At 32.7% G+C, this 21,746-nt stretch overlaps 1 protein-coding gene across 2 annotated transcripts in view; it reads left to right on the top strand.

Moving 5' to 3' along the window:
• The first annotated feature begins 4,470 nt into the window (after nt 1–4,470).
• Nucleotides 4,471–21,746, top strand: part of Grasp65 (Golgi reassembly-stacking protein 2) — a 52,847-nt gene continuing 35,571 nt past the window's right edge. The window contains exons 1-2 of one of the 2 annotated variants that reach the window (XM_035377615.2): nt 4,471–4,676; nt 9,780–9,860. In XM_035377615.2, coding sequence (XP_035233506.1) covers nt 4,614–4,676; nt 9,780–9,860 — 144 coding nt within the window. In that variant the 5' untranslated portion in view covers nt 4,471–4,613. Of the gene's footprint in view, nt 4,677–4,761; nt 5,108–9,779; nt 9,861–21,746 lie in introns of those variants that run through there. The other variant, XM_035377629.2, reaches the window with a different exon arrangement.

Here is a 21,746-nt window from a genome sequence, read left to right as displayed (position 1 = left end):
GATTAAATAATTAAAAATAAAAATAGATTAAATAATTAAAAACAATGACAGATTAAAGAGTTAAAAATACTAAATTAAAACTGATGTCATTCCAAGTACGTGGTTCAAGAGATCGTTGCCACAAAAAATTGTCATTGTCACAAAAATTAAATGTTTGAAAAATATTATCATTGCCATAAAATAAAACGAAACTTTGAACCCGTCTACGTCACTTCCAGTTTCACGTGATTTCCAAGATGGCGGTGGCCACTTCTCAACGGCACTCCAACCTACCGAGTATCTGGGCTTACTAATAATCTGAAAGAGTTTAGATTTTAAATTTAGATTGTTAAATTTAACACAGGGCTTATTTTAATTTAACAAGTTTAAACGCTGAGCTCGCAGGCTGCCAATCTTTTCTTGCACTTACTCCTGCTGTACGTCACATAAAATCCGAAAGTAAAATCACAAAATCTTTAAAAGCAGCAAATTTTCCGAATTCTCGATAGTTTGCTAAGTATTGCCATGCGTTTGTCTATTTCTTTCACTTTTTCCTCCTTCATCAAATCAGTGTTCAATTTTCTTAACCAGATGACTTACATAATTATTTTTGTATTTTTTAACTTAATTATTAGGCATCACTTTCTTCTCCAGTTAGGTCGCATAACGTTCAACAGCTAAATCACAGAATTTAAAAGCGGCATCTATTTAGAATTCTCGATACCGTGTTAAGTGCTGCCAATTTTTTCAGTCTTTCTCTCAGTTCATCATGTCTCTATTTACTTTCTTAATAAGATCACATAAACTTTTTATTATTATTAATCTTTTGTCTATTCTTTTTAACTGCATTTATTAAACGTCACCTACGTCACATAAAATTTAACAAAAAAGTCACAAAATATTTATAAATAGCGTATTTTTAAAATTTATGATACAATGCTAAGGGTTGTTATACTTATTTTTTATATTTGCTATATTATATTTTTTTATAATAATACATGGGGGTAACACTACTAGCAATATGTTTTTTATTTGAAAATTGAGACGGACAAAAAAAGTAAGTTTCGAGACTAATGATATCTCTGATGCAAATAAATGTTTTTCTTAAAACCTTAAACCACATTTCGTTTTTAGTAATATATATAGTTAATATAAATTAAAATACAGGAAAATACACTATCGCATTGAACAAAGGACATTTCTAACTTCCTATGTTACGTATCTTATACATTATTGCTATTTTTTCTATATGTTTCTACAATTCGAAAAATCTCATATTAATGCCGATGAATGAGTTCGAAGTTTCAGCTACTCGCGATTAGTAATTGTAATTTCAGATATGCTTATTATAATTTCAATAAGGCATAGCCAATAGAGCCCCAATTGTTCTGTTTAATTATCAAAGAATCAAATGTGCTTAGAACCTTTAAATCTTATATATTGTCTTTGAATCTTCTGAATACGACGTGTGAAAACTCGTACATTTCCTCGGACACCTTGTACTTACATTCCAGTATCATGTTGAGTTTTAATACATAATTTACTCCTGCAATGTTAAACGCACTGGTATAGTCAATGAAATATGCATTTTCTAAGACATTTTACGTTATTGTTTTATAGTGTGCACAAGTAAAGATTTACAGAAAACAGTATTTGTGAAAATGTCAAATATTTCTATCAGAAAACTGCAGCTAACTTGCTGAACCATTTTGAGGACAAGTATTTTAATAATAAAGTCAATTTTTATTACAACATTATAATAACGTTTTTCGAGCTACCACGATCTGCTTCATAACTCGAAAATGGTAGAAAATTTAATGATTACTGGCAAAATCTGCATTGAAGTGCTGTCGTGCCGTTTTTATCCACCGAAGAGGCAATAATTTTATGACGTCACGTCGCTCCAAAAACTGAAGATTCGTTCTTTATCCTGGCTAGGACTTGGGTTTAATCTCTTCATTTACCTCCTGACGGTCATCAATTATCTCAGCTCTCATTGCAGTTACTCGCTGTAGCGAGCGCAAACGAACACAGTCCGATTGCAAATTTACAACTGACGGGCTTCAACCATTGTACGAGTGCTTGAAAAACAAGTGCTTCGACCATTGTACTAGGTGTATTCATTTAGCTCAAAATCTAAATAGGAAACGTAGCGAAGTGATAGCATAATCATTTCGAAGTAAAAACAGGAAAGCATAAATAGTAGATTATTATTATTTTATTTCTATGAGGCTTTTAAATGCTTTCATTCGTTCATTTCTGTTAATATTAAAAATATCGAACATGTTATTTTTTCATTCTTGAAAAGAGTAGGCACGGCACAGATAAATACTCTTGAATGCGTGGTTAAACTCTAGTCATCTAAAGATTATGCACATAAAATTCCATAAAAGAAAAGAGTGAATTTCTTTTAGGGTTTCAAGAAATGAACCTTAAATACTTGAAGGATTAGAGTGAAATAGGACCTTCCTATGTCAGCGACAAAAGATGAGTTGCGCCATGTTTAGCGAATTTGCATTACTTGATCTTACACTGTACAGCAATGTGGCTATGACCACTGAAGAAATGTACCCTAAATTCGAGAAATATGTGATGGAAATTATACAACTGACATTTTTCAGATGGCTATGGAAATGGACACCAGTAATAAAATACCAGTCAGTAAAAATATCCTGTATGACAACCATAAAGGTTATGGATACTGAGAATCTTAATGTCAGAGTGGAAGAAATATATGTCGAATATTTTACAGAACTGTTTTCCATTATAATCATATGTAAATTTATTTAAAACTCTTCACAGAACTTAAAGCATTGTTTCACCATAGTGAGCGAAAAATGAAACAAGACAGCTTATTATGGAAACGCAGTCTATATACCCTACCTCATAATCTCAGATTCTAGAAATCTATTAGAAAGATTTGGGGTACCAGTTTCTGGGACTGAGAAGGATGACTGTGTATTGATTACAAACCATATAGTATAACGATAAGAGATACTTATTATGCTAACCTGCTAATTCAGCACCGAGAAGCTGGCTGGTAGTGGCAAACTGTGCAGAAAAGTTATTGCTTTTGTAAAAATACTTTGTAGGACATAAAGCTCATATTTCCTAAACTGGTGGTCAACAATGTAGGTTTATTCTCCTCTCTCATCCACCTAATTTCCCTATTCTAGTCCTGTTAAAAAGTCCTAGTCCTGTTCTAGCCCCTGTTAAAAGAATTTAAGTAAGTTCTGTAGCCTTTTTGTCAATACATTAATTTTTTTAACTAATTACACATCCTCGCTTGCAATTAGAACCATCATTAAATCCCTATTTTATCTAATCCTTTCCTGAACATTATCATACATATAGATTGGCCCCGTCTTTGTAACTGATAATTATTACTTGCAAATTATTCTCTTGCTCGTGAACCTTTCAATTGCTGGTTAGGGTTAACACCCTTCGCTCTCGCTACCGCCTGCCTTAGGGAAGTTGGCGTAAAATGCTGCTACCTGATTGTGCGCATGCGCGAACGTAGATGGTGTGAATAGCCTCTTAGCAATTCGCACCCTCGGTGCGATTAGCCACTGTAGGAACGGGTAGTATCAAAACTAATGGAGACAGTCCGAGGAAAAGACATGATGCTTGCGTTTGATCGATTTTTTACAAGCGTGGGCCAGGTGAAAACCCTAAAATTTCCTGCTGTCGGTATGTGCATCAAGACACGCAAAGATGTTCTTAATTTTGCAACAGAACTAAGCAAAAGGGGTGAGGCTAAATTTCTCGTAAGTAAAAATGGAACAATGTGGGCGAGGTGGCCTGATTCAAAAGAAGTGATGATGCTAAGTAATTGCCAAGAAGTTAAATACGCAAAAGTAAATCACACCATGAAAGATGGAAGCAAAGAAGAATTTGAGTGTCCTGTGGCAATCGAATTCTAAAACAAAATCATGAGGGTGTAGACCTTGCAGATGAAATGGCAAATATCTATGAATTAGATCGAAAATCTTGCAAGTCAGGGAAGAAAGTATTTTTTCGCCTATTGATGAGCGCAGTGGTCAACTCATGGAACTCATAGATTGAATTATAACATCGAAAAACCCCACTTCTTGATTTCATTGTATCTCTTGCAGAAGCCTTGATGGCATCCGGCTGTTCTCCGAACAATATCCCACTGGTTTCTTTACAAAATTACTCATTGAAGACTACTGGGCCACATATGTTCCAGTGGTCAGGACTAAGGTCTAGAGCAGCCTTAATCAGGACTGATGGGACATATATATCCCGGTCCTAAATGTATTTAAAATTTTCCTAAAAATATAACATCTTAGTTTTAGCATTCTAGTGTGCGCTTCTCATAGTTTATGCTACCAAAATTGTTATGTTACAAACAAACAAAAACAAAAACAAAAAAAAAAAAAAAAAAAAAAAACTCGTCGGGAATGGGTTAAACGGGTGAAACGAAACGAAATGCATTTATTTTAACTGTAACCATTGCAATAAATAATGAACTTTTGAATGGCAACTGTGGTTACTAGTGCTGTTGTTGATTTTGCCACGTAAACTTATAATAAGATTTATGGCTACGAAATCGGTTATAATTTGAAAAAATATCTCATATTAACGCACAATAATTATTTTTTGAGCCCACGATGGGCAGCGGAGAAAGTAGCTTAGTCCCTGGCGGTGGAACGGAGGGTTACCATGTGTTACGTGTGAGTATAGGGACGCAGATATGTTCATTATCTGATAAATAAATGACATAAGTTTTGTAAAATTAAGTGAATAACACGTGTAGTGATGAAACGCAGACATAAGTATGGTTTCCAGATTGTTACATTCTGGTTGGAATACGAATTCTGTTTATGCCGGTATTTTTGCTCGATATTGTCGGACATGTCTCTTGTTTTGATAACCGGTTCCTATAACTTGTAATGGTTGTTATACGAAGTTCTCATTATATTATTATATGAAATGTATTGTCAAGTGTTATTATTTTACGTGTGAAAACAAAAGTTTCACCTTATCGTTTAGATTTTGAATTGTTATGAATATTTCACCTGCTTATCATAGCGCCGACTACGCTTCTTTTATATCTGCATAACTTAAATGAATACCGTGATTACAAGATTGTAAACTTATTATGGTAATTCAAATTAATATATACCAACTTTTAGGCATTTTAAATAATTTATTTTAGAGCATAATTCTAATTTTAATTATGAATTGCATCTTTGTAATTTTAGCATTATTTATCTACTTAATGTGAAATATTCTTATTCACTACCAATAAGGAAGTGTTCAATATTTGAAATTTGACTATGAAGCATATTATACTTGAAAATTATTCTTTAATTAAATTTATTTGTTTTGTAAAAATTTTGTAATGTAATAATGTATATTATCACAAAGTTAATGGCAGTCTTAGAATGGAATTGATGAAATTTTTGCTTTGACAACTGATTTTTTATATAGTGAAAAATATTGGGAAATCAGAATTATTGAATTAAAAATAAGTAATTATGGTAATATTATCATAAATTTGGTAAAATCCTAGTATATGGTGTAGCCTTGGTGCGATTTTGAAAATTATTGCCAACACCAAAAATGACACAAACAATGTCTATGTACTATACACTATATGCATACCCAAACAACGTCTATGTATATACTATACACTATATATTAAGTATATACTATGTACAACTATATATATTCTTTGAATGACCCGTTTACTACTAATCATATATGTCCTGTTTTTATTGCTCATCATAAAGTCGCCAAAAGTAGCCAAATCCCGTGTGCGCTGGATACTAGAATTAAACCCATAAATTTTCTATTTATGTTGACTCTATTGCAAAATTGCCTTCCCTCCCAATTAATGATAAAATATTAAAATAATGCCATCAACTTACAGCTAACCAGGGCCAGGTTTTGAGTTAACCAGGCCATGTCTTAAATTTAAAGTTAAATTTGCGGCTAATCTTTGGAATATGGTAACAGGTAGTTTGGCGACAATTTGGTAAGGCTATAAAGGTTACTAGCTAGGACTTTAGCAGTGTACATGGATAAAGTCGAGTGTGCGCAATGCCATTTTTGTGCAATTCTGGGATGTTTTTTTAAGTGAAAATAGGTCGACGTGTATATAGATGATACCGTGTATGTGCAATTCTTAGAAACGCGGCAAGCAGTGGGCGATTCTGTACTTTCTACCAATTTCGCACCTAATCTTCGTCATGATTAAGCACTTTTGTTTCACAGTTCTAGCATAAGCATAAATCGGCTAGCAGATTGTTGGAAAAAAAATTTTGAGTTAAAAAAAAAAAAAAAAAGCCTTTACGGTACTTTTCCGGTTTGCCGGCGCAAGCGATAAAGTCACCAATAATGGTACAACTGATGCCAAACGGAATATTCTCGCTGGTAACCTTTTACGCATCATTTTCAAAACAAGTCACAGCTTTTTCTTATCAGACTGGTTGTTTCTTACAATACTGGCATATAGAATACATAGAATTTTTATCAGATAGTTCAGTTTATGTCTAAGGCCATTTTTGGTAATTAGGTCAATTGGGATGCAATCACAGCACTTATCCGAAGCCGAAAATATAGAAAAGGTAAAGTCAAGGGTTAAATTCATCCATTCTAATGAGAATGCATTAGCGAAGTAAAGCACTGCAGTTTTACATAATTTCTGAGTAAGCTATTCGTACGAATTGAAATATTTCTTGCATTTAAACTTGTGTTCCAAATTAAGATTTAACTTGAAATGAATGTAGATAATTACTGAGAGCATTAGATTTTTGTAGAGTAGTTTACGTGAGATGAGATCGCTTGGGGTCACATGATATGAACTGGCGAATCAGGATGTTGAACCATGAAAGCATAGTAAATTCTTAAATTAATGTCTTTTTGCAAATTTATTTACTTTATTTATTGCCTTTTTATAAAATTTTAAGCAATATTAAAATGTTTACGCCTTCTTTTTTTAAAAGAATTCTTAGAACTAATATTTTTTATGTGTATACTGTATGTTGTCGCCAATAAAGTCTGCTTGGCGAGATTTGCGCCGGCGAAACGGAAAAGTACCGCCTTTACTTTGTGAAAATGAAATAGCGTCAAAAAAAAAAAAAAAAAAAAGAAACTAGCAGGTTGCTATAGCAGGGTTGGTTGCCAAATTTTCGCCAAAAAATCGCCAAGTTACCATAATCCAAAGATTAACCAAATTTGCTTATTGTGATGATTGAAAAATTATTATTGCAGATCATCAGCAGAAAGTGAAACTGACTGGAAAATACAAAATGTAAAAACAAGATGTCTAGGATAACCATAATGCCAAATGGTGTTATAGTCTTTTATTACTCCATTTTCATATTTTACTCCGTTTTTCATACAAATCATATTTATTCTTTCATTATTTATTAATTATTTTAAATATTGATTTAAATTATTTTACTAATGCTTTTATTCTCTAAATTAGAGTACTGATATTGCTGCAGATTAAAGGACTTGAATATACAAGTAAAAACACATTATGTTTGTTTTTGAAGTGCCATCAGATAAACCATTAGTATCATCCTTGGTATATCCCTGGTATGTGTGCATTCTGTCAATTGGGGCCTCACCAGCGGCCAAGCGGTAAGGTCGCTGAACACAGGTAGTTCGGTCCAAGGTCCGAATCCCGTGAACGGCCTGGCTGCATGGACGTTTTCATCATTTTCCCGATGTGTAACGTGCATTTGAGCCAGTTTTCTCTAGAAAGTCCCCCACGAAGGCATCCCTATCCTTAGACAGATAGCCCTAGTGTGCTTTGCCATAATTAAGTAAACCAAATGAAACCATTCTGTCAATTGCTCTTTTCTTTCCAAATTGAAATGAAGCAACCAAGTTGTACTACACATGACTCCATAGAAGCATTTTGAATGGCTACCTGAGAAACCACAAAACATCTCGTGTTTCTTCCTGATTTGCATCGTATATCATGTCAACAATTGTATAACCCAGCAAGGACAAATTTTGCTCTGTCCAAATTGCTGGATTAGAATTAACACTGATCATTTTACCTTACCTGTCTACTCTGATAAATCTCATAGTAATGTACATATTGTTTTGGATGAGTTTCTCAATGATTTTGTGTTTTCATGGTTTGTGATGATAACTGACAGTTTACTTGGTTGTGTCTAGTCTTGGCTATCAGTCTTTGGATGTTAAAATCTCTAACGCTATTAGTTTGCATTACTTATAATCATTGTGATGCCTGTGTAGATGGTGACAACAGTTTACTATCGATTGATATTACTGAATTTGTAGAGCCGTCAAAGTCAGGCGCTGCATGTTCGTGTAGTAAGAATAATCCATGGTGGCTTACCAGTAGCAACAGAAAGTAAAAAGTTAGGTTATGAAGGAGAAATATTTTTCCCAACAAAATTTCATTTATCTAGTGCTCACTATTGTTAAGCTACAGTAGATTGTGCATTACTGTTTGATCGAACTTCATATTAAGGTAGACATGACAGTTGCTGTCATTTCTTGTATCTTTATTGTGTTATCAGCTTCAGACCAACAATAATGGGAAAATGTTTGACATGAAACCAAGTACACATGCTGGAATATGAATGGATGTTACTCGAAGCTTTAGAATGGTAGTTATCATTTGCAGCATATGATATAAAATTTTTCAAGACTCATTATATTTATAGACATTGTATTTATGTCTTCATTCATTTTTCTAATGAATGCTGTAAATACTGGCCAGGTCCTTTTAAGAAGTTCTCCACAAAGGCAGCTTTTCCACAATGATAGACATCTATACTATACTTTGTTGGAATCAAATAATCAAATCCAGTTTTTGTTAGATGCAATCATAAGTGCACAATTTTCACATTGAAATAGAACAGTTTAATGCATATCCTAGTAAACTCTCATATTCTCAGTATCTTATTTTTTCATATATTCTCATATGAATACTAGGTATGCTGTTTTAGAAACATTAGATAAGAGAGCTATCAGAATGTTCTTGGATTTGATGAAAAAATGAATTCTATATTTGTTTATTTATTGTAATTTAAATTATTTATTTATTACTGTTATCTTTTTAAAAGTAGTCTTTTTATGAGTGTAATCCTATCAGGTTTTCCATATTTTGCAAGTGCTGTGGAAGTCCGTGTCTTTAAAACCATTGAATACTGTTCGCTATTTCCATTGAATATCGGATTCAAAAACATCATTTTAGTTTAATTTTCAGTCTAAAAAACCGTGAAATTACCTGGAATTGGACTGAGTTGTAAAATTTATGTTGCTTAACACATTTTCTTACAATTTTGAAATGTACTGTAGCTTCTTTACATTAACTCTCACCAGGTTGTAAATACACATAAGACTTTCTTGAAAGTTTAACTTTTGGCAGCAACTATGGTCATAATTTTATTCTCTTCTCCCAACTGTACAAATTAGTTATCAGGTGTTAATCATATTGCTAGCTGAAGTCAGTCCTTCTGCATGGTAATTAACCAAATTGTATACTCAAATGAATGTAGAATTTTAAAAGATTAACGTAATTCTTTTCTTCTTCCCCTCTTTTTTAATATATGAAGAAATAGTATCGCATATTTTTTTATAATTATAAATTTTAAAACTTTATTCTTTTTCTGAAATGTGCTTGTTTAATTACATGATTGACTAATTTCTTCTTTTTACTTAATATGTGCTTGAACAGGGCAGCTGTCTTCTGAAAACAATCTTTCTTTCTCCGATTATTCCAAACTCCTCTTTTTGTATTGTTTAATCGTAATAGAAATTAAATCTGAATTTTTCTTTTACAGGTTCAGGATAATTCTCCTGGTTCTAAAGCTGGTTTAGAAGCATTTTTTGATTTTATCGTAGCTGTTGGAAACACACGCTTGGTTTGTGAACATTTTGTCTTTTCATTTTTATTAAATTTTTATTTAACTATTCTTTATAATTCATTATTTGAATGTAAAAGTTAGTTGTAAAAGTTAGATCCCCCTTAAAAACAATTTATTTCTGTATTAAATATCTCTAATCAATTATCATGTAAGAAAAAGTCCTTTTATTAAATATTATCTTGAAATAATTTTGATGAGGTTTTTAGCAGCAATGGCTTAAAATTGTTAGTGCCTTGTTAGTGTTCTAAACATTATATGTTCCATTAAAGTACCACTAAGTTCTGTGGATTTAAATCGAAGGTAAAGTGAACACAATATATTTTGACAACAGAATAATTTGAACTTCCATATTTTATAATATATTATATATATTAAGAAAATAAAGCATAAAAACTTTTCAAATTTTTTCTTTAAAATAAAGCTTGATAAGCCTAATATGACATCAACAGTTACACTTTATGCTGATTGAAAATAATACCCTGTACTTAGCTGTCATTAGTTTCTTTTAACCCATTTGTGATACACAGCTGAGTCACTGATTCACTCTCTCGGGACAGCGTGTTAACTGGATGCATTGCCTTGAGGGTACAGGCATATCACACTGCTAACTTTGAAAAAAATTAGCATAAATTAAATTTGTGGTCCAACTGCACCAGTTTTTGGTACATTATGAGAAATATACTCTGAATTAATTTTAAAATTTTATTATTATATTTTCCTTAAATATTTCTTAAACTAATTAATTCTCAAGTAATATATGTTTTTGACTTATTTGAAATAAATATATATGGCAAAAACATCCAATTATGGATTTTGTTTAATATACCATATTTATAAAAATTATTAAAAAATCTCTTTCATGAAAACCAGCGTGTATAGTTTTTGACATACCTCAAATAAGTATATATAGCCAAATAAATGTGTTCGTGCTATAACTGTCACTTTCAATTTGTGCAAAAATAGCATTACTGTTATCTATGGAAGAAAAACACATTTATGATTTGTGTATACTCTTCTTCTGTTAAATATTGTTTTTCTTTTGCCATTTAAGTGTAAAAATATTTCCTTAAACCATACAAAATGTCTGTCTTAAGGTTGTAAAAAAATCCAAGAGAAATAAATAAAACCTCTATATGTGAAAAAAAAGTATTCCCAAGCATCCATAACATACCTGCATTTGTTTATTTCAATTGAGGCAGTGAAATAGCCATTACATAATTCAATGCTCAAGAATCTCCCTCTCACTGAATCTCCTTAAACAGAATACCAAAAATAAAAACATTGCATAGGAATGAAGGTCAATATACTTTACTTTAGATAAATTTCACTCTAACGGATATACAGCTACATCCTGTAACAACAAAAAATACTAATTAAATCTTCTGTTTGAAAAGACATGTGGTAGGCAGCCATAGTGCATCCAAATTCATATATGACACACTTGGCCCTGAAATTACATTTGCTGGTGATGCTCATAATGGCATCTCCTTTTGAACAGTTTAAAGGCCTCTAGTAAATGATCTTTCTTTAATATGTTTCACAAAAACAAATAATCACTATGGACTATATTCCTTCACTTTTATTTCATTACACTAATTAAAAATAAGATGTCAGCGATGCGAAATAATTGATACAAAATAAGCGAGCCATTCTATATGGCTGTCACAAACACAGTTCTATCAATCAATTATCTTGTTGCCAAACATAAAGTTCAAAACTAAAGGAAGAAAAACAAAAGAAATTTACGCTGTTTGCAACAATAAAATGAACCAAACGATACTCACATAAACATCCTGGCACTCGTTGAAATCCCAGGGGATTTTAACAGTTGGAGCATTTTGAAACTTCTTAGTCTGTAATAAAAGATAAACATAAAAAAAATAATACAAAATATTATATGCGAAGCAGTTCATAGTTTTTAGTCTGAATAAGAAGAGGACACAATTTCACGACTGATCGTTTTATGACACCATGAAAAGTTTTAATACTAACAACTCTGACTCTATGATCTGAGCCCGGATGAACAGCAATTATTCTCCCTAACCTCCATTTAAGAGGCGGAAGATTGTCTTCTTTTATGAGGACTAAGTCATTGACTTCTAAATTGTTTTGACTTTTTTGCCATTTAGGTCTTTGCTGAAGCTGAGACAGGTATTCTCGACTCCATCTATTCCAAAAGTGCTGAAAAATAAACTGTCTCACATGCCATCTGTCAAGGTGATTGAAGGAACTATAATTTAGGTCTGTTTCAGGTATGGCAGTTAAAGACATTCCTATTAGGAAATGACCAGGTATTAATGCAGTTAAATCATTTGGATCAGCCGATGTTGGACACAATGGCCTAGAGTTGATACAAGCCTCAACCTGCGTTATCAAGGTCTGAAATTCCGGATAGGTCAGCACAGTATCACCAACAGTCCTTTTTAGATGTAATTTCATTGGCTTTACTGCTGATTCCCATAGTCCACCAAAATGGGGAGATGATGGCGGGTTGAATATCCATTTTATTTCCTCTAAAGACAAAAATTTGTGAATTTCTTGATTTTGCTTACATTGCAAAAACCATTTTTTGATTTCTTTGTCTGCACCTTTAAAGTTAGTACCGCAGTCACTATAAATATCAAATGGTTTCCCTCTTCTTGCAATAAATCATTTCAATGCACTTAAAAATGTCTTTGTTGACAAATCTTCTACCACATCAAGATGTACTGCCTTGATTACAAAACACAAATAAGCATACGTAATATTTCCACGCCCTGCACGATGTTTAATCATGAACGGTCCAAAAAAATCTATTCCAGTTCGATGAAATGGTTGCGATTGTGTTGCTCTAGATTCCGGTAGATCAGCCATTATTTGACTTCCAGTTTTAGCTCTAAGTTTGCAACACGTGATACAAGGTCTTACTACTTTTTGGATAGCAGATCTAGCAGCTATGATAGAAAATTGCTGTCTTAATTAAAGATAGAAGAAGTTCTGGTGCTGCATGTAGGTATTTGACATGAAAGTGTCTAATTATGATTTCTGTCAGATTGTGTTTTGAAGGTAATAAGATTGGATGTTTTTCATTTTCTGATAGTTGCGCATTTTTCAGTCTTCCTCCTATACGTAACACTTTGTTGTCATCTAAAATTGGACACAAGCTAAGGAAGTTTCTGTTTGTAGGTAAGTCCTTTCCCAACTACAAACATTGAATTTCTTTAAAAAAGTAAAATCGCTGTATTATTCGGACAATACAGAAAGTTGCAGCTCGAATTTCATTACTAGATAAAAAAGACATATTTCTTTCTAGATATGCTACTTTAGAATTTGATATGAATCTTAATATCCAAGCAAATATGCATTGTAACTTTGGAAATGAAGATATATTTGATATAATAGCAAGTTCCTGTACAGGTTCAGAAACTACAAATGAGACTGTTTTACGTGCATCTGGTAATGCCTCTTCATCTATAAGAATATTTTTAGACAAGGCAATCTCACTGCACTTTAACCAAGAAGGACCATTCCACCACAATTGATGAGATAATAGTTCTGCAGGAAATAATCCACGTGAAGCACAATCAGCTGGATTTTCCTTTCCATCAACATGACTCCAGTTCTCAGGTGGTAAGATGGATTGTATTTCAGAAACTCTATTGGATACGAATACTTGCCATTTTTTAGGATCTGACCTTAGCCATGACAACATGATTTGTGAATCACTCCAAGCTTGCACTAAATCAAAATTTATAACTAATGCAGCTTTTACAGACTGAATCAAGCGTGCCAATAACACTGCTGCACATAATTCCAGTCTTGGAATCGTAATAGATTTTAATGGTGCTACACGAGTTTTAGCTGTTACAAGTTTAACATTAAGGTCAGAGTTATTGCAAGTTTTGATATAAATAACTGCTGCATAACCCCTTTCAGATGCATCACAAAATCCATGAAGTTCACATTGAAAATAATCAGGTAGCACAATTTTCCTAGCTATATTTATAGAATTCAAAAGTTTAACTTCTCTACATAGATTTCTCCAATTTCGATCAATCTTTTCTGTTACACGATCATCCCATGATAATTGAAATTTCCACAATTGCTGAAGGATCATTTTAGCGAGAATTACCAAACAGAGCTATCCACCCCAATGGATCGAATATCTTTGCTACGAATGACAAAATAATCCTTTTAGTCGGAACACTTTGATACTCTATTACACCGACATTACATTTGAATTCATCATTGTCCGGATGCCATTCCAATCCCAGAACTTTCAATGTTTTGTCTTCTATTACATGCTGGATATTGTCACTATCTGTATTTGTTAAGCCAGAGGTTTTTAACAATGACGGTTCACTTGTCGACCATTTGTGAAGCTCAAAGCCACCCCATTTTAGCAGTTGTTGCAATTCATCTATCAATGCCATACCTTCCGAACTATCTTTTACACCATTTAACATATCATCAACATAAAAATCTCTTAAAACTATATTCCTTGCCTTTGGAAAGTTCAATCCTTCATCAATCGCTAACTGACTCAAAACTTTGGTTGCAAGATATGGAGCAGCTGCAGTTCCATATGTAACTGTTTTCAAACAACAAACTTGTATTTGTTTATACGGGCTATCTCTCCATAATATTCTCTGAAAATCTCTGTCTTTTTTCTGAACCTTTATCTGTCTGTACATCATTTTAATATCAGCGGTTATTGCAATGTTATGAAGTTTAAATCTTAGTAAAATACAAATTAAGTCATCTTGTATTTTTGGGCCTATCATTAGTGTATCATTTAAAGAAACATCTGTGGTTGTTTTAGCACTCGCATCGAAAACAACTCTCAATTTTGTTGTTAAGCTAGAGTCCTTCAACACGAAGTGATGTGGGATATAATAGTGTTTATTCTCTAATTCATAATCTGTGACGGGCACTAATTCTACATGTTCTAGTGAAAAGTACTCTTTCATAAACTGAATATACTGGTTGTAAATTTCTTTCATAGATAACAGCCTCTTTTCCAAGTATTGAAATCTTCTGTGCGCCATTTCACGGGAGTCACCTAGAATATCTCTATTATGTTTGAATGGTAATGTAGCTGAATAACGACCTGATGTGTCTCTAAAATGCGTGTTTTTAAAATGTTCTTCACAAAGTTTTTCTTCATTTGTTAAAGGTTGTACATTTGGAAACTTTTTTAACTCCCAGAAAGAATTTACTAACTTATCTGTGTTTGTATTCAAATGATTTACATATACTGGCTCAAAATTTGTAGTACCTGAAATTATCCATCCCAACCTCGAATGTAGCGCAAATGGTAGATCAGGACCACGTTTGGCAATTTCTCCCGTCATTAAATGCAGAAATACATTTACTCTAAATAAAATGTCAACTGGTTGCGACTTGTAAAATAATGGATCAGCTAATTGTATATCACTGAAGTTATCGAAGATGATTGATGGCAAAGATACATAGGGAATGTTATCTGTCACCTTGTCCAGTATAAACGCTGATGTTGATACACGAATATCACTTTTAAAATGAAAAGTGAATACTAAATCGACTTCCCCATTATTTATTATTAAATTCTCCTAGACATGATACAGAAATGGAATTATCTTTCACTCATAATCCTAATTTCTTCACACAATCCCTTGAAATAAATGATCTCTAAATGACATAAACATCTACACTTCACAAATTGTTGTTCAGAAATTCGAACTTTTATTAAAGCAGTACACAATAAAATGTGACTGATTTGATTACTTTTTGCATTTGAATCATAATGAGAGGCACAAACTGTGGCTGAAACATCCTTAGGATTCGTTAATTCATCTCTTTTAGGGATAGATTGTGTAGGCGGAGATACACTGACTACCATTAAGTATTTGGACACCTATGCAAATGATATCTGCGGTCCTAAGGTACGTCACGGACTCCGCCGGTATATATTGTGTAAACAGCATCGGCTTTAGTCGTATGCAAGATGCCTCGCAGTTCGGAGTTCTCTGATTTCGAGAAAGGTATAATTATCGAGTATCACAAATGTGGTCGATCCTTAAGGGACACATCTAGCGATCTGAAGTACCCAAAATCAACAGTGGCCTATGTGATTAAGAAGTGGAAGCTGAGCGGTGATTGTCGGAATGTGCCCCGAGTCGGCAGACCAACGAAACTGGGAGATAGAGACCGACGAGTGCTGTCCAGAGAAATTCGGAAGAACCACACTCAACCGATGGCCCTCATCTGCGAGAAGTTTCAACAGGCATCCGGGAGTATTGTTTCAATGAATACCATCCGCAAGAAAGCACATCTGCTTGGTTTTCATGGTCGTGCTGCTGCCCATAAGCCTTTGATCACAATGTCTAACCGCGCTGCTCGGTTAATGTGGTGCAAAGCACATCGAAATTGCACCGTAGATTAGTGGAAACGGGTTCTTTGGAGTGACGAATCAAGGTTCACCCTTTACCGTTCGGATGGCAGGGTCTGGGTTTGGCTTCTACCTGGAGAATGTCTCCTGCCAGAATGCATTATGCCAACAGTCAAGTTCGGCGGAGGTGGAATTATGGTCTGGGGGTGTTTCTCCTGGTATGGGCTGGAACCCTTGGTCCTCATTCATGGCAAGATCAACTTCCGATGCCTACTGCACTATTTTGGATGACAATATGCTTCCTACGTTGGGGCAGTTTTTACAGGTTGGACGCAGTTACTTTCAGAACGACAATGCCAGTTGTCATGTTTCGAAGTTAACCAAGGCTTGGTATGGTGCCAATGGAGTTCATCGAATGGACTGGCCTGCCCAGAGTCCAGACCTGAACCCTATCGAGAACCTCTGGGACGAGTTGCATCACCGAATTCAGGGGTGCACTACCCGTGCAAAATCGGTGAAAGAACTTCTATGTCTTCTCCAAGCCAAGTGGAAGAAAATACCATTAGCTGTCATACAAAGACTTGTGGAAAGTATGCCCCGGAGGGTCCACGCTGTAATTACTTCTCGTGGAGGCTCTACCAACTATTAATTTTGAATAAAGTTAGTTTTTCTTTTCTATCACAGGTGTCCAAATACTTATTGGTAGTGAGTGTATACTGTTTAACTGAGTTTTATTCTTTGAATTATTTACAATGTGCAAAATACTATGATGCTTCTTAAGCAATATTGACATGTATTTAAACTCTTGCATTTTTTGAGCAAGTGCATATTAGATAAACAATTAAAACAGTAACGATTAGATTTTACAGATTCTATTCTTTGCTTAACCGATAAATTTAGAAATTTTGAACATTTTGCTAAAGTATGATCTTCTTTACAATAACCACAACCCAAAGTAGCAACCAGAACATTATTGTTATTTTGAAACACAGATTTAGGTACCTTATTGCTTGTTGATTTGCTGTTTTAAAGTGTTCTTGCATAATTACTTCTCGTGGAGGCTCTACCAACTATTAATTTTGAATAAAGTTAGTTTTTCTTTTCTATCACAGGTGTCCAAATACTTATTGGTAGTGAGTGTATACTGTTTAACTGAGTTTTATTCTTTGAATTATTTACAATGTGCAAAATACTATGATGCTTCTTAAGCAATATTGACATGTATTTAAACTCTTGCATTTTTTGAGCAAGTGCATATTAGATAAACAATTAAAACAGTAACGATTAGATTTTACAGATTCTATTCTTTGCTTAACCGATAAATTTAGAAATTTTGAACATTTGGCTAAAGTATGATCTTCTTTACAATAACCACAACCCAAAGTAGCAACCAGAACATTATTCTTATTTTGAAACACAGATTTAGGTACCTTATTGCTTGTTGATTTGCTGTTTTGAAGTGTTCTTGCATAGTTTTATAGGAATTCAATTAAAGCCGTAAGTTTTGGAATCTCATTACATTTTAACCGACATTCCCACTATAATTTTGTAGAATGGTCTAATTTTTGCAAAATTAGATAAGTCATTAAAGTGTCACCAAAATTATCAATGGTTTGATTCAATACTTCTAAAGAACGAATTACTTCATTAATATTGTCAATTAAATTTAAAATAGCAAATGCTGATTCATTTTGAATAGTTGGTAAGTTTAGAAAACATTTAATATATGCAAAAATTTGTTCTCTCTTATTTGAATATCTTTTGCCTAACAGGTTCCATGCTATTTCAAAATTACAATCCGAAATTTGAATGGTTTGAATAATGCGATATGCTTCACCTTTCAACGAAGCCTTCAATTGCAGTTTTTGAGCATTAGATAAATTTGTATTATTTCTTACACAAGCACTGAAAAGATCTTTAAAAGCTATCCATTCTGTAATATTACCACCGAAAGTCGGTAATGTTAACTTGGGTAATTTAATATTGTCAAGAACCTATTCTGAAATTACACTATTAGAATTATTTTTACTATTTTGATTTTTTAATATTTTTTCACCTTTAAATTTCCACAAATAAATTTTATCTGTGTACTCCTGAACATTATCTATTTGGTTTTCTAATTCTTTAGTATCTGTAATTAAACTTTCGATTTCAGAATCAAGCTTCCTTAACTCAGTTTCTTTTTGTTTTAATAATTCGACACATTCCTCTAGTTCTATTAAATTAATTTCATCTGCAGTTAAAATAGTTTCAATTTTCTTTACATAATTAGTAACACACCTGCGTAAAGCAGTTCTTTTTGTTTTAAAAGTTATAAGTTCACTCATAATTGATCAATTCAGAAACAGAAATTGTTCTTAAATCACACTATCATTAAAATGAAATCGAAACACTTTTCTATGCTGTATTACAACATTGTTCTTAAAATCAGTTATAAATGATTTTTAGTAGAATATAAATGTTCAAAATCCACTTACCTCACTAAGTGGAGTAATTTTTCACCAACCAATATGCATATTTGCATTGTTACAATGCACTTAGAACAGTTACTATCTTCACTAGCACTCCGGCTAGACTTTTGACAATAGTAAATGATCTTTCTTTAATATGTTTCACAAAAAAATAATAATAATAATAATAATCACTATGGACTGTATTCCTTCACTTTTATTTCATTGCACTAATTAAAAATAAGATGTCAGCAATGCGAAATAATTGATACAAAATAAGCGAGCCATTCTACATGGCTGTCACAAATACAATTCTATCAATCAATTATCCTGTTGCCAAACATAAAGTTCAAAACTAAAGGAAAAACAAAAGAAATTTACGCTGTTTGCAACAATAAAATGAAGCAAACGATACTCACATAAACAGCCTCATTCAATTGAAACACTGATGATCACTCAAATAATGATCGTTACATCGAACATTAGTGATCACTTCTGAAAAGAGTGTTACTGGTAGGGATTGCCAGAAGTTACTTTATGCACAATGCTGTTTATCATGTGGTCAGAAGTTGCGTTGCTTTCAAAGTAACCAATGATAAAGCTCGTAGAGATGCAGGCTGAGTCGTCAGCCATGTTGAAACTGTTCTTTAGGGTTGGAATTCAGTTTTGGTGTACCCTCTTTGGCTTTTCATTACTATTGTTTCAAAGTTTTATCTATGAAAGGTTTTCGAAGAGCAGCATTCTATATTAATTCTTTTATGAAAATAGCTAACCTAAAAGACACATTCCATTAACATGTGAAAAATATAGGTCAAGTAAGTTATGTATGCATACTGGAAAAAAGCTATGAAAGAAGAATATTTGATTAGAAATATGCCTTTAACATTTATTTGATAACATAAAGATGACAAGAAGTTATGAAAATAAATTATGCAACTTAAGAAACAAAAAGAAGCCCTTTAAGTTATTGCAATAGCTAAGACACTGATTACCAAGTAAATATTATTTATTCATTCTTTTACATCAGTAATAAGTTTTTCATTAAAAATTCTAGCAGGGAATGACAAAACAGATTTATTATTGGCTCCATTGATGCAGTGTCAGACAAAAATAAATTTGATTTAGAAAGTTTCTGAAAACATTAAAATCTTAAGTATTAAATTACAGTAACAAATATTATTAAATTATTTTAATTACACATTAAGAAGGCAATTGTCTGATAGATTTTAATTCTTATATGAAAACTGAACTAAATTAAGAATGAAAGACTAAGTTTGTACAGCATTTTAAAACGTATTTATGTTCATACATTGGAAATAAATTAACAAAGAATTGCAGTTAAATGAAGGAGCTGGAAATACAGTCAAAATTATTCGTTAAATACTTAAATTGATGCTTACCTTTTTCAAAAGGAATATAAATGCTATATATTTATATTGCTTTAAAGGGAACATTATAGAATGAACAATTTTAATCATATTATTTGATGTTTACTTTTGTTTTACATAGGGGCCAACTGATAGATTTGGCGATAATATAATGGTAAAAAAATAACATACAATTTTAAACCATGAATCCTGCAGTAAAATTTAAGTAAAAAGTGCATTTCATAGTTCTAATCATGCACAAAGTTGAAATCAAATGTAAAATGTAATTCTTTAAACTATCTGTTGGCGATAAAAAAATTCACATAGGCATTCACAGTATGTGTGTTGGTTACACAGATACATTCTGCAATTCATTTTGTACATGTAAATCAATTTTTCATTAATACTTGAATGAAAATAGACATATGCTGAAACATCAACACTTATTTTTTTAACAATATATGAAAACATACGAAGCTGTACTTACTTCAAAAGCGTATGCCCCTGTGCTCAGAATCCATTCCAGTCAATGAGAATTAATTACTCATTTTCTTCGTATTTCTTCCTTTTTTGGAAACAGAACATACTAAAGTAAATTTTTACAAGATATGAATAATTTGATGCAGTGAATCCACGTATATTTCTTGGAATTAGGTCACAGTCCATCAGTACAGATGTAAACAACACAATGCTAAGTCAGTGTCTACTAGCAACAGTGGTGTAGCAAGGGTGTCTATGATGCCCCGGTCGCCAAATGGTCTCCAAGCAAGATTTTTTTGGAAAATTTCAGTTTTTGTTTTGATAGATTTCTAGAAAATATATTTAAAATTAATAATTATTGTAATATAATTTTCTTTATTTGTCTGATAAAATGTGTAATAAAATGTTTGCAATACATCAACCAAATATCTCCTCATACAAAACGTTCTTTCCGATCACTTATTTCCCTAAAATAGAGATATATCTTTATTTTTTTAGCAAAAAGCACGTATAGCTTCCGCTTTTTATTTTAAAACGATAACATGACTGTTCCGATTTTCTCAAACATATCCATTTTCCCAAAACTGATTCCATATCCTGAAAATGAAATTTTGGTAAACTCCTAGTGCTTCTGCTACAATGGATTGCATTTGACTCTCCTGTAAACGACTGATGGCCTTCCTGGTTATCGATTCAACTAAATTAAATTACAATTCAAATAAGTCATCTTGCTGAGGCATCGTATGGTCACTGCTACAAAGCAGTAAACAAGTGTCAATTGTTTTTGATCTCCTACTACAAAAGGAATGCTGCAGGTCGCTCCTTACTTCTTTTCTAAAATGCATAGTTTTTGACGCCACATACTAAACTTGCATATTTCCAACTTTGTAAACGTTATAATTTTCCTTTATTATCTCTTCTATTTCCTTTAGTTAAAGAGGTTGTTGATTCTATGGTTATTTCATACTGAACTTGCAATATCCCCTAATTGTTTTGAGCAGTGTGCAAGATGTTACTCCGTAGTAGAAAAGAAACTGAATCTCCGACACAGATACATTTCCAAATTCAATGCTAGTGTAGTTAGGTAGTGACTATTCTTAATATATTTTAGAGTATTTTATGGCAGATTCAGACTTTTATTATCATTTGCATTATTTTCTTATTACTTAATATATTCTATGCATCATTATTACTGTAAAAGTTTTTTTTTGGGGGGGGGCGCCAGAAAGTTATTTTG

The sequence above is a fragment of the Stegodyphus dumicola genome, chromosome 3 (assembly GCF_044657685.1).
Source record: "Stegodyphus dumicola isolate Sdum_Otavi_A_Nest chromosome 3, ASM4465768v1".
Taxonomy (NCBI): Eukaryota; Metazoa; Arthropoda; class Arachnida; order Araneae; family Eresidae; genus Stegodyphus; species Stegodyphus dumicola.
Note: the sequence above shows the minus strand (reverse complement) of the source record. Positions and strands in the feature narration are given on the sequence as shown.